The 13,707-nt window shown below is 43.5% G+C and overlaps 1 protein-coding gene across 2 annotated transcripts in view; it reads left to right on the plus strand.

The window, feature by feature from the left end:
- pax7a (paired box 7a) overlaps positions 1-13,707 on the plus strand; it is a 71,209-nt gene that overhangs the window by 44,060 nt on the left and 13,442 nt on the right. For both annotated transcript variants that reach the window (XM_061832296.1, XM_061832297.1), the window contains exons 6-7: positions 2,584-2,749; positions 4,045-4,235. In XM_061832296.1, coding sequence (XP_061688280.1) covers positions 2,584-2,749; positions 4,045-4,235 — 357 coding nt within the window. The remainder of the gene's footprint in view (positions 1-2,583; positions 2,750-4,044; positions 4,236-13,707) is intronic.

Raw genomic sequence — 13,707 nt, forward strand, 5'->3', positions numbered from 1 at the left:
ATATTTGATCACTCAATGATGATAAAAATTGGACCTTAACAAATTTACACTGCTGAAGACTTAAAAATTGCAAAATAATTTAAAACAATGTATAATTATATTCTCAAACTACAATACTAATGTAAACATGCGTTATGTATTTTCTTGATTTGACTTTTTTTCAAATTTAAAAATTTTATGTAGCCTTTTTCGAAAATGAATGGGTGGGAATGGTTTGTTTTTACGTATGTGCCCTGCGATTGACTGGCAACCAATTCAGGGCGCACTGCCCGAAGATAGCAAGGATAGGCTCCAGTTCTCCCGCAACACTTGTGAGGATAAGCAGCTCAGAGAATGTATGGATGGATAATTTCAATCTTTCAAGGGGAAATTTAACCTGTGATGCAAGTCAGCAACTGTATACAATGACTAAATCAGTGGTTACCAAACTTTTTTTTGCGTGCCCCCCCCCTTTTTGGAGATGAAAAGGGGGGGGGCACCCCCCCCCAGCTTTATGTTTTTTAAACCCAGAGGGGCTTAAAATTTTAATGGGAGAGGGGGAGTGCTAAAATAACCCCCCAATCAATAAAAACTATGAACAACAACAGCTGGGTGTAACTTAATAAAGTTTTCATGATAGTAGAGTTACCCCTGCCCCCGTCTAGAGGGCGTGCCCCCCAGCTTGCAGACTCAGACTAAATGCAGCTAAAATAACCAAAAATTAATCTGTAATCCTCATCTTCACAAGGCATTTGTGATGACGAGTAGAACGAGTGAAACTTTTGGGGTTTTTTTTGTGGGGGGGCTGATAAAATGAAACACCTCCTCACTCAGCTTGGATGACAAAAGGGGGGGAAGGAAGTTAAAGTGAACATAAAAGAGGGCTGGGGTGAGAGGATGAGGTCGGAGGTGAAGTGGCACTGCGGGATGAAGAAGTGGGGTGGGGGGGTTGGAGTGTGTGTGTGTGTGTGTGTGTGTAAGCGAGGAGTGGGCGAGGCAGCTGTTTGTCTGGCCCGGTAGGAGCTCGGAGAGTTCAGACCTGCGAGCACGCTCCACTACACCCCAAAAGGAGCCACACATCACATTTGTTTTGCTGGCGCTGGCTGATTGAGGCTACAGGAGATGAAGATTTCACCGAATTCCCTTCTTGTCCTCTCCTTAAAAGTTGCCCCCCCCCCTCCCCTACCCCCACACACACAGATTCAAATGTGGCTAAGATCCCTTGTAGGCCCTTTTTACGAATTTATGTATATGTTTGTGTGTACAAAAAGAGGCGCCCCCCTCTTCTACGAAAAAAAGCTGCAAGTGTAAATCCCCTTGAAAGTGTCCCTCTTGAAGGACTGTTTAAAAAGGGACGCCCCCCTCTTTGTGCCCACTGTTCTGGTTGGCGTATGGAGGGGCTTTTGTCCCCCTCTTTCATGTGCGCTCACAATGGGCCTGGCCGTTTGAAACACAACAGTAGATGAACTGCGCTGACAGTGTATTAAACTCTGATGAATTGCCTGTGCGAGGCATAGATCAATGTCCTTCAACCCCCCGGGCACGCAGCGAAGGTTGGGCCTTGTCTGGGCTAAATGGAACAGGTTGCTGGCTCCTTTCACAAGGCCTGATTAGATTCATGTTTTGTTGAAGCAAAAGCCTTTTTTAAAATGTGTAAATCTTTCTAAAGAAGTTCTTTTTTTTGGTTCTTTTTATTCAGGCAGTTGATATTGTGTGCTGCTCATTTCAGGACTGTCTAGACGAGAGCTGAAGATGCTTCTTTCTCGGCTTTGCAAATAGGAGTCACGTTTATAATATAACTATTACTAATACTGAAACGACTTTTTGCCGCCGTTCTGTGAGGGCACCAACGGCAGGGCTACGCTATTTCGCTCCAAACTCTGCGGTCTGTTGATCGGCCGGCTGTGAGTCCTAGTTTTACTTTGAATAGTCCGAGTACAACCACTTTTGAGATGATTGACAATATGTTACTTTAAAAATAAAAAGAAACAAAGTAGGGATAACTTTGAAAATGAACTTTAAGTTTTCAGCTGCTTTTTTGACAATCGGTACGGGCACAACTTACCGTATTTCACGCACTGTAAGGCGCACCTCAAACCCTTTAATTTTCTCAAAAGCTGATGGTGCGCCTTATAATCCAGTGCGCCTTATATATGGATCAATATTGAGCCTTTACTGCAACTCCATCTTGTGGATGCATGCTATTGTAGCATCTATTCTATGCGCCGTATAATGTGGTGCACCTTATATTTGAAAAAGAGTCTTAAAATAGGCCATTCATTGAAGGTGCGCCTTATAATGCAGTGCGCCTTATAGTGTGGAAAATACGGTAGTTTAATTAAAGTACAGAATTATTTTTTTTTTTCACTCCTCCATGGACTTCAGGCTCTCTTTGGAATAACCGTCACGAGAAGTAAAGTTTACTTTGAATCGATACACAACATTTAAGTGTTCCAAAATTGTGAAGGTTACCAAAATACATGACATACATACATACCACGCTCCACTTGTCTACTCACTTTCAACTTTTGACCACGGGGGCCTGTTAAGCCTTTTATGAGACAGCTTCAAATATTATTGTATTTTGCCTGATATCTCCTCCAGGTGTGGTTCAGCAACAGACGGGCCAGATGGCGCAAACAAGCCGGGGCCAATCAGCTCGCCGCATTCAACCACCTGCTTCCCGGCGGATTCCCGCCCACCGGCATGCCCACTTTACCCACGTACCAACTTCCGGAGTCAAGCTACCCTGGCACCACACTATCGCAGGGTGAGTGCAGTTTGTTAACATTTTTTTTTTAACCTTCTAGAGTGCGTAGTAGTTCTGCAATCAACCCTTCTTGCCAATGTCCTCTGGAAGTGTCCTTTAAACTCCATTTGCCTCTACGGAGCACATCGCCAACATTTTTTGCGGAAGAACCAAGTGACTCATAAGACATAATTTTAATAAACCCAGATCCGGACACCTTTCGAAGAGGAACATGGAATTTTGGGCAGTCTCCACATTACTTTGTTTTAATGAACTAAGGACAGATGAACTAATAAATGTAGTCAATGCTTTCGTCTATTAAACCAAGTAACAAAATTTTTGGAATACAGCTGTAAACTCCTAATTGACCAGACCTTTACTTTGTTTTAATAAACTAGTAAGAGCAACGTTTGAAGCAGAACCTTTTAAACTGATGATTGACAAGTGATTGTGTCTTTATAAACCAAGTACCAACAAATAAAGTGATGGTTAATAATAGGTGTAACCTTTACATTGTTTAATCAAACCTAGTAACAAAAACTTTTGAATACAAAAAATTTCGAGTGAATGATTTGCAATACGTGTGGTGATTACTTTGTTTTATTAAATCAACTACTGACAATTTTGGAAAAGTTTCCAGTGTTGTAAAATTTTGAGCTAATTGACAAGATATTGCGATAATGTTTTTTTAAACCACTTGTCACAAAATGAACATAACATTTTGATCTGCTGGTTGCCAATAGGTGCAGCCAGCAATGTATACTGTTTTATATGAAACTAATATTGAGAATTTTGCAATTTAGTTTTGATCAGATGGTAAACGATAAGAGTAGCAATATGTTTTTATATAATCCAACTGCGACAACTTTACAACACAAAACCCTTAATATATTTTATCCAACCAACTACCAACAACTATGGAAAGCCAACAATCATTACTTTGTTTTAAGAAACTAATAAGCATTAGATCAATGTATAATTCTGAGCTGACGATTGACAATATATATATATATATATATAATATACACACTATTTTGTTTTAAATAAAGCGAGCAACATAGTTTTGACCTGATGTTTGACAATGGGTATAGCCATTACTTTGTTTTATGAAACAGTACTGAGAACTTTAGAAACCCGACATTGTTTTGATGTGGTCTTTGACAGTAGTGTTGTTTTATTACCAAAAACGTTTGGAAAAGCCAGCGTACATTTCAACCTGATGATGCGGTCGTTGCTTTGTTTCGAATAGACCAAATTCAGACAACTTAAAATCCTCCCTCACCTGTGTTTTTTTTTTTTTTTTTTTTTTTTTATAGAGGGCAGCACCTTGCACAGACCTCAGCCCCTGCCCCCGTCCTCCATGCACCAGGGGGGCCTGAGCGACAGCAGCTCGGCGTACGGCCTGTCGTCCAACCGCCACAGCTTCTCCAGCTACTCCGACTCCTTCATGAGCCCCTCGGCTTCCGGCAACCACATGAACGCGGTCGGCAACGGGCTCTCCCCGCAGGTCAGTCTGACTCCGTGGTCTTCTCCCGCTTTCCTCGCTCGTCAGAATTCTTACGTCATTGTATTTGAGTGCAATTAAAATGTTCGGCGATACAACTACCAATATGGGCTTTTATGTGCCTTCCAAAGCCCTTTGGATTTATTTCAGTGACTCCAAATTGCTACATTGGTAAAACAATTGGATTAACATCAACAAATTAAAATTCATCTTGATAGTAGACAGCGAGCGCTCCAAACAGCCACTTTCCTGGGACGTCTAAATCCTGCACGTCGCAGCCAGAACACACGGAGATGAAATAATTAGCTCAAGCTTAAAAATGTAGACCCGTAATCTTCTTGGTGTAATTGTCTGCAGCCGCGAGACTCCATTTTTTTTTCTTACCCCCTATTTCCTTTCAGTTTTATTTTTAAGCACTTGCAAGGAAGTTGGTCGCTATTTTTCCCCGTCTAAATTCATTTTGGGCCCTCTTTTTTTACCCCCCCCCCCTGTGATTAAAAAGAAAAAAAAGAAGCCGAGCAGTTAACCTCTCCGTATCCTATAGTTGAGCTTTAAGCGGAGCAGAGTGGAAAAGAAATGATTTGTAAATGATGCAAATCGCGTGTGCGGAGTGAATTATACACAATTACGCGTCAAGACTGGCCAGCCTTGCCCACCCTCACCGACAAGACGCGGTTAACAAGCAGAAAATAAGATTGAAATGGTGCGTAAAGAGTTGAAAATGAATTTCAATGCTGCATTTGTCCACAATTACTCCCGTCGTTCACGTGTGTTTTATTTGAGCCCCCCCACTCTTCGACCCCCTTTTAAAATATTTCTCAAAGCAGATTCTTGGTATTACTGTTTTTTTTTTTTTCTAAGAAGAAAGAATTAAGGATTTTGTGACAAAAAAGAGATTTTCTTGCCTGCTGGAACGACGGAGGAGGATAACACCGCGGCTCACAGCGTGTTTGATTGTTAATCGCGGTGCAGGGGGCTTTAGCTGCTAATGCTCCCGCTGCAAAACCTGCAGGAAAACACCAGGAACACCAAACTCATTTGGAAAAAAAATTATATATATATATATATATATATATTAAATATCTCTCTGTAATACTGACATGTTGTCGCCTTCTGCAGGGATGTATTTTGACAGCAAACATGTCCTGTCATGAAGTGTGGATTTATAGAACAGATGGATTTATTCAATTACTGATGCAAGACTTTTATGATCCATTGTGTTTATATCTCTATAGTTTAAAAAAATGTATAATGTATTAAATTTGTCTTCCTCTCCCATAGTCAGGTGTTTTATGACACATATACAGAAATCTTGGAATCTTAGTTGGCTCGCTATCTTGATAAATGTTGATGATGGGGAATAGGCATAGTTATGACTTTATTGGACCGACTATACATTTTTGAGTTATATTTTTGCCACTAGGTTGTAGCCATTGCTTTATATTAGTGATGCAATAACTGGTGTTTTTATGGAAATGAACACAGTCCTTAGTTGATGACTGGCTATAGGCTTCGCCGTTTGCTCAAATTAACCAAGTGGTGACAACCTTTTGAAAGCAAACAATGTTGACTTTGTGGTTGGCAACGCCGCAAGGCAACCACTGACAGTTTTGGGAAAAGGAACAAAAAGGTTTGAGTATATGATTGGCAATAGTCGGAGTCATCGCTTTGTTTTAATAAACTGAGTAACTGACAACTTCGGGGACAGCGTTTTATTTATTCATTTTTATTTATTTATTTGAGCTAATGATTGACAATAGATGTACCTTTGTTTTAACAAACTGACTACCAAACCATGCATAGCCTGCATATGCTGCTAAATTGATTCAAATTGGGTTTGCAGTTATGGCACAGTGGCGTAGCTGTAGGGCGTTGGCCTCTCAGTTCTGAGGACCGTGGTTCAAATCCCAGCTCGCCTGTGTGGAGTTTCCATGTTCTCCCCGCGCCTGCATGAGTTTTAGCTGGGCTCTCTGGTCCTGCCCGGTGTCAGCTGGGATTGGCTTCAGCAGTCCTGCAACCCTTGTGAGGATAAGTGTCTTGGAAAATGGATGCATGGATGGGTTTGCTGTACCATGGCAGAAGTCTGCGCTCTACCAAAGTTCGTTCTTGTTTTGTTTCTGTGTTCCAATGTAAATTTTTGGATTTTTTAAAAAAAAAGAAATGTTGTTTTTTTTTTGTATGCGTCATGCCAGGCTTGTGTGCAGGGCCGCGCGGCGTTCCCATCAGTCTCTCAGCATGGGAATGAGATGTTCCCACTGGCAGCGGAATCAAAGTTCACGCCCGTGGTTGCGGCGTCCTGCAGAGCGCGCAAACAAACGTGCGAACACACCGCAAGTTAATGCAGCTGGCTTGCAATTAAGCACATTCTCCGACGCTGCAAATTGAGTTCATTTGTCATTTGCAACTCTTCATGGGGAAAACGAAGAAGAAGAGCAAGCCATTAGAATGGAAATGAAAATTTACTGTCGTTGGATCTGTTTGGCAAAGATAGTCTTGTGTGTTGCGAAGTGTGAACTGTGTGGCCCTTTTGCTGCTGCTGCGGCAAAAATCCTCCGCTTCCCAGCAGATGGGCTGTCGCCAAGTCCGTAATGGAATCCTGCAGCGTTCGGCGAGGCCCGTCCAGAGCTCCCGTGTCCATCCCAGTCATGTAACCTATGCCGACAGCATTTATTTTTCTCATTATGCCTGGCTGGAAAGCTATCTTCCCTCGAAAAGTGAAAGCGCTTGCTTTTATTCATTGCGGAGATGTTTGGCCGCTTGAGGGGTGTTCTTGAGTTAGCCGTGCGTGGCTGGACAGCAGCAGTGACTCCAGAAATATTTTCCTCATTGCTCTTGTTAGTCATTTGGATTAACAGCGGGTGATACGCGTGCACACACACACGCCACCCGAGTTCATTCTTGCCTTTCTTGCCGGTCGTCATCGAGAACGAGGCGTAGTTTCAACAAACAGTGGTGTGGTTGCTACTAGAGGCTACTTCTCAAAATTCCTTATTTTTGCACGGTATGGACACCTGCTGGGAGATGGCAGTCAACAAGCGGTGCGCATTTCAATTCAGCAGACATTTAAAAAAAAAAAAAAAAAAACATTTGCCGTATTAAGTTGCAGCCCTATTTTTTTAAATGATGAAAATATTTTTTTTAAGCTTGATGGATGATTGCCGAGCACATCTGCCTCACAGTTCAGAGGTCACGGGATCAAATGTGGGCTCTGTTGGTTTTCACCTGGTACTCCGGTTTCCTCCCAAATTTCCAAAACATGCATGGTAGGATGCGAGTGTGAATGGTTGTCTAAAAGCGCCCTGCGATTGGCTGGCGACAAGTTCAGGGTGTACCCAGCTTCTTGTTGCAAACTCAGCTGGAATATACTCCAACACACCTTTGGTTTGGTGCCTTATTTAAGGGACTGTGATAGCTGAACTTAGATTTTTTTTTTCCCTTACTTATTACCATAGAAGGCAATGAACATATGGTGTATTGTTGTACTGTATGTGTATTACTCCACCTTTTGCGTTCACATCCATTTTGGCTGGGCCTTCAGATATATATTTTTAAATATATACTGTTTTTGATTGTTCTATATATGTACCACATAGCGCATCGGATAATAAGCCGGGCTCACTCTGTGTAGCATTTTCTTTTTCCATACACGAGCTGCGCCTGACCATATGCCTCTGATATATACCGTACGTAGTGATATTTTCCAATCTAGTTTTGTCAGAATTAGCCGCAAAAATTATATGAATCAAATTCTAGGACAGGCGGAACAGTGGATCAGCTGGTAAAGCGTCGGCCTCACAGTTCTGAGGATCCGGGTTCCATCTCTGACCCGCCTATGTAGATTTTGCATGTTCTCCCTGTGCCTGCATGGGTTTTCTCCGGGCACTCTGGTTTCTTCCCACACCCCAAAAACATGCAACATTAATTGGACAGTCTAAATTGCTCCTAGGTGTGATTGTGAGTGAGGCTGTTTGTCTCGATGTGCCCTGCGTTTGCCTGGCAACCAGTTCAGGGTGTACCCCGCCTCCTGCCCATTGACTGCTGGGATAGGCTCCAGCACTCCTGCGACCCTCGTAAGGATAAGTGGCAAAGAAAATGGATGGGATGGAAATTCTAGGACAGCGTGTGTATGGTCTGATGGTGCAATTGTGAGGGTTCTCACATGAGGAACGAGAACTTTTCAATAACTGCCTTGCAGTTTAGCCACACGGTCTGTGAACAAACACAATGCAGCCCTTCCTCTGGCTGTGTGTACTATTGTATGTACTTTATATCGGCATGGTACAAATGCAAAGCCTCTCCTCGTCTCTTCTTTCTTCATTATTCCCACTGTTGCAACTTTTGTTTTTTTCTTAAAAAGACAAAGTGTTGAGCTTCCACTATCCTAAGTTTTTTCCGCTGTGACTCATCAGACCTGTTCATGTTGACACAATAATTACAGCTTATACTCTTTATCCTTACCATAAAACGACTACTACTGCAACTTCCTAAATAAACACATCGCAAAACCTTCAGATTTTTTTGGGGGGCGAGGCTGGCGTAGCTGTAGAATGTTGGCCGCACAGTTCTGAGGACCGTAGGTTGAAATCCCAGCCCCACCTGTGTTGAGTTTGCATGTTTCCCCGTGCCTGTGTGGATTTTCTCTGGGCACTCCGTTTTCCTGCCACATGCATTCATTGGAGGCCCTAAATTGCCCCTGGGTGTGATTGTGAGGGCGACCGTTGTCTGTCTCCATGTGCCCTGTGATTGGCCCGCAGCCTTTTTAGGGTGTACCCTGCCCGCTGCTTGATGACAGCTGGGATTAGCTCCAGCACTCCCCCGACCCTTGCGAGGATAAGCGGCTCAGAAAATGGATGGATGGATGAATTTGAGATATAAGTGATTTTTAGTGATGAGCATAGTCATGAAACACTCACGTCAAGGCCCCACTGTACATATTGAATTGTGAATTTTGGCATGAAATTACATCCCGGCCAATATCCATTCATGTGGTTTCACCAATATAATCGGGCCTGTGGTGCCATGTGCAACCACGACGTTGCCTACCATGCAAACAATTTTGCCAGCCCGTGCACTTCACCAACAGTGACTGCTAGTTCCGTGTGCCCCACCGCCGTTTGAACGTAGCGATGCGAGATTTCATTGCAGTCTTGATGAAGGAAGTTGACAAAGTTTGACGAAAAGGAACTTCTCCCCCCCGCCACCCCAGTTTTACGAAAGTGTTTTGGAATGACAGGGATGTGTGTGTAGAGGGCCTTTGGGCTGTGTGAGTGGGCAGGGTCTTCACACACACACACACACACACACACACGTACATAGGATCAGAGGCAGTGTGCGGCTCTCACCCCTGCCTCCCTTTGATCCGTGTCCCGGGGCCTGCCCGCCTGCCCGCCTGCACCGCACCAACGCACGCTGACACCGTGCTCACCAGCGACTCCCCACAACTGTCTGAGCGAGATAAGCCAGGGGAGACTCCAAACTGAGCCGCCTCTCCTCCATTAGCCTACGAAGACACTCTTTAAAAAAAAATATATATGTGATGAATTATTTTTAAGAGCTCTTGTCGCTGCCAAAAAATGGAGAGACGAGAGAAGAAGGGGGGGGGGGAAGTATACGGAACAATCTGGCTTCATTTTGCCTGACTTCTAACAAGACACCCTGCACCTGAATACCAATGAGAGACATGGGGTGGGGGAATCGGTGTAGTCCCCCACACTATTAAAACTTGGGCATTAAGCCTCTCACCGGGCACCGTGTCAGCTGGCAGCCGTCGTTGACAACAAATCAAAGGGGATGAGCACATCGCCCGCCTGCATTCACAGCACCGCCACTCGCTCAGCGAGGGGGGGCACATAGTGGTTAATTAGAAGTCCCATTAAAACAAATGCTGTTTCAATTTGGCAAGTATTTTTTTAAAGAAGATGTAAGAGGCTTTCTGTTGGGGAAAAAAAAAAAAAGAATACATAAAAAAAAAAAGACTCGCTGTTGGCAGCTGCCAAGAAAATCCTGGGACTGTAAATCATATCCAGTGGCTATACTGTTTGTGCACAGATTATTACTGCTGCCTGTTGTGTTTGCAATATTTCTGAACTCTGAGGAAACCTGCACTGACTGTGACATCACTAACACGCGCTACACAAGATTGTGTGTGTGTGTGTGTGTGTATACTCTATTTATGCTCCCATTTGCAGATGTAATAACATGTGCACGACATCCACTACCATCAATAGCAACACAATTAACGCAAACTAGCTAATTTGTGTGTAATCATTCTGTATAACACACAAAATCTAGTGAAAAGCATTTGGGGGGCGTACTTTAAATTGCACCCAGTAGTAGAGCTCTAGCCTAAGGCCAAACCTTGCTCATTTGGATTAATATTGAATTGCTTGTGCTTATAGTACATTTTGTTATTGGCATTCAGAAATTGATGGAAAAAAATAAGTAGTATGGTAAAAATAAAAATACTGGATATGCGCTTTTATTCAGATCTTTTAAATGTTCTCATTAACATTCATGGATTACAGTCATCCCCCGCTATATCACGGTTCACCATGCGTAGTCCCACTTCATCAGAGATTATTTTTTTTGTCACAACAGTCGGTAATTTTTTATACAATTTATTCAATGTTTATATATTTTGAAATTTAAAACAAAAAAATGACATAATTACCTAAGAGTATCATATTGACAATGATATAATATTTACTAGAAATGGATAAATCTGCACCTTTATCCAGCCCCTCATCACATTTTAATCTTTTTTTTTTTTTATCTTGACGTAAACGCCACCCCTGCCAAAAAATTGGGTGTGGTGCTCTGTGCTTGGTGTAGGCGTTAATAATAATAATAATAATATGAGGTTTAGCTCTCCACAGGTATCCAGGGCAACTAAGTGAAGCCGCTTCTCCCAAATATTCCGGTGTTGGCGTGATGCATTCATGCTCTTATTTTTCACCTAGCAACCTTTCTTCCCTCTTCATTTGGCTGCATGTCATGGTGTGCGCACTAGCGCTAACACCCCCCCGCCGCTGCCACCTTCCTCCCGAGCTCCAAAACGTCTCTCCCCTGGAGAGGCAGCGCCCAGATGAAAGGCTACGGCGGACAATAAAAATGCTATTTAAATGCAAGGGTGTTTGTGTGCGGGTGCGAGATATTTCCCGCTGAAAGTGAGCTGCCGCATCCCGATAAATAATAAATATAAGGGGAATGTGATTTACATTTATCTCGCCGAGGCAGCCAATATGAATTTGGGTAAATCCTAGAAGATGGGGATTTAAGGAGAAAAATGACTGCGACTGATTTGCGTGCTGTGTCCCACGCACCGGCGATGCCTATAAGGTGGTGCACAGGACTGCTACGGCTGCCTTTATTACGCGGTTGGCGCGCACTCGGATGCTATCGAAAATACACACCGGCGGTGATGTTGCGCTCTCGACCGGCTCGTCTGCACTCCTGAAGGTGACTTTTACCGGCACCACTTTACGCTAACACTGCCCTTATTGTATTACCTGGAGTTTATACAGGTTGCTTATCATATTATAAACCCAATGCTCTTTGGGGTCTATCGCAATCGTGGTCATATTGTCTGTGTAACACCCTATCAGATCCCAACATGAGTGAAAAATTGCATCTTTTTCTTTCAATTTGGTGTTCCATCATGTACCTTTAGACTATGTTGACTTGGTGTTCCCATTTCCCCGCAGGTATTTGGGTGACATTTTGACCCTTTTCTTTTCCATATTCAAGCCTTGATAAATTCAAAAAACAGGCCTGCTGTGTCCTGGATATTCAAATGTGCACTATGTTTAGTGACATATGGTATATTGTTCTACTCTGTCTACGTGTATTACTCCACCTTTTGTGTTCACATCCCTTTTGGCAGGGGCTTCAGATGTATTTTGTATATGTCAATGCCAGTATGTGAACTCCTGTCCCGTGACATTCTTAATCGGGTACCTCAGGTTCCGTCAAAGCTTTCTACGACTGAGACATGACCCACAGGCCAATTTGAAAGAAATTTATGGCTCCGGTAGTGTCGAATGAAGCTCTCCTGCCGGGCTGTGCTTCAGAGTCAGCGTCCGAATTTTGTGATTTTGTGATACTACTGCTCAATTTTTTTTATAGTATTAGTTTTCTTATTCTCTGATCCACATCTTGTACCAAAACATCCAAAAAATAGCCCATTATTCACGTCGTAGGTGGCGATTGTGAGGTGCCGTTGAATCTGCTACCTGAACCACTACGGACAAACTACAATTTTTGATATTCCGAATTACATAGTTGGGTTCACCCCATTTTACCCTCATACATAAATTATATATAAAATGCAGCATGTAATACATAAACTTGACTACCCAGCAAAAAAAACTCCACACTCGCACAAGAAGGTCGGAGGAGAGAATCGAACGTCGAACTTCAAAACTCCTGTCATCGACCGTGCTATCTACGAAGACCCTGTAGAACCCGATTAATACGTGATTTCTTGTTTACCGTCTCCAGCCATTGATTTTGTGACTACTTTGAGCTCACCACATTATCGGAAGTCAATTGTTAGGTGGCAAAAGACTTACGGCTTGTGTTTACCTACAATCTTGCTTTTCTAGCCATTAAAAAACACTTGAAATGACCTTGAGCAAAAAAGGATGTCGCTACTAGGCAAGTTTAAGATGTACATCCAGGCGTTGTTCCTGAAATGTTCAGCAGTGTCATGTATATGCGAGCACGAGCTAGCAAGTGGCAGTAAGTAAGAGCTCAGTCTTTGGCAAGGAAGATGTTACACAATGAACGCATCAAGCCGTTTTGCCCCGAGAGACAACAACAGCCACTTGTCTTTGGCCGCTTGGCGGGCAGGTGAAGCGTCTGCCGCGACCCTTTCGTCTTTGTCTCGGGGTTCAAAAGTCAGGTGAGTGAAAGGATATTATGGGATGTTTTCAGTGTGATGATCAATGTTGTGTGTGTGTGTGCGCGCACGCCGCATGTGCTTCCTGTTAGTTCCAGATGCCACTCTGACAGGTGCATTGATGTGATTGATACCGCGCCTTGACTTTTTACCCCTTCCGCTCTCACTTACACCTTCATGGAAGCGACCCCCCCCCCCCCCACACACACACACACACACTACCACCCCAGGCGCCAAAGTTTACTCACGACGTTAGCGTCGACCAGACCAATAAAACGATCCCGCTCGGCCGGAGCTCAGCTGGGCCGGGCGGCTCCTCGGTAGCTCCCCGCTCGGCCTCCAGCTGAGAGCTATTTCGCTATTTATTTACATGTAATTATGGCTATGAGGTGCAGATATTAACACTGTCAAGAACAATTTGACCTGACATTTTTCACCAAGCTTGGCCCCTGCTGGTTTTAGCAAACAAACCATCTCCACTCCTCCTCCCCCTTGTCCTCCTCCTCCTCCTCCTCTACCCTACCTCCAACCTTTTCTCCAGCCGCCTCGCTTTCCTCCTCCTGCTACGCACACACG

This window comes from Syngnathoides biaculeatus, chromosome 10, assembly GCF_019802595.1.
Source record: "Syngnathoides biaculeatus isolate LvHL_M chromosome 10, ASM1980259v1, whole genome shotgun sequence".
Lineage (NCBI taxonomy): Eukaryota > Metazoa > Chordata > Actinopteri > Syngnathiformes > Syngnathidae > Syngnathoides > Syngnathoides biaculeatus.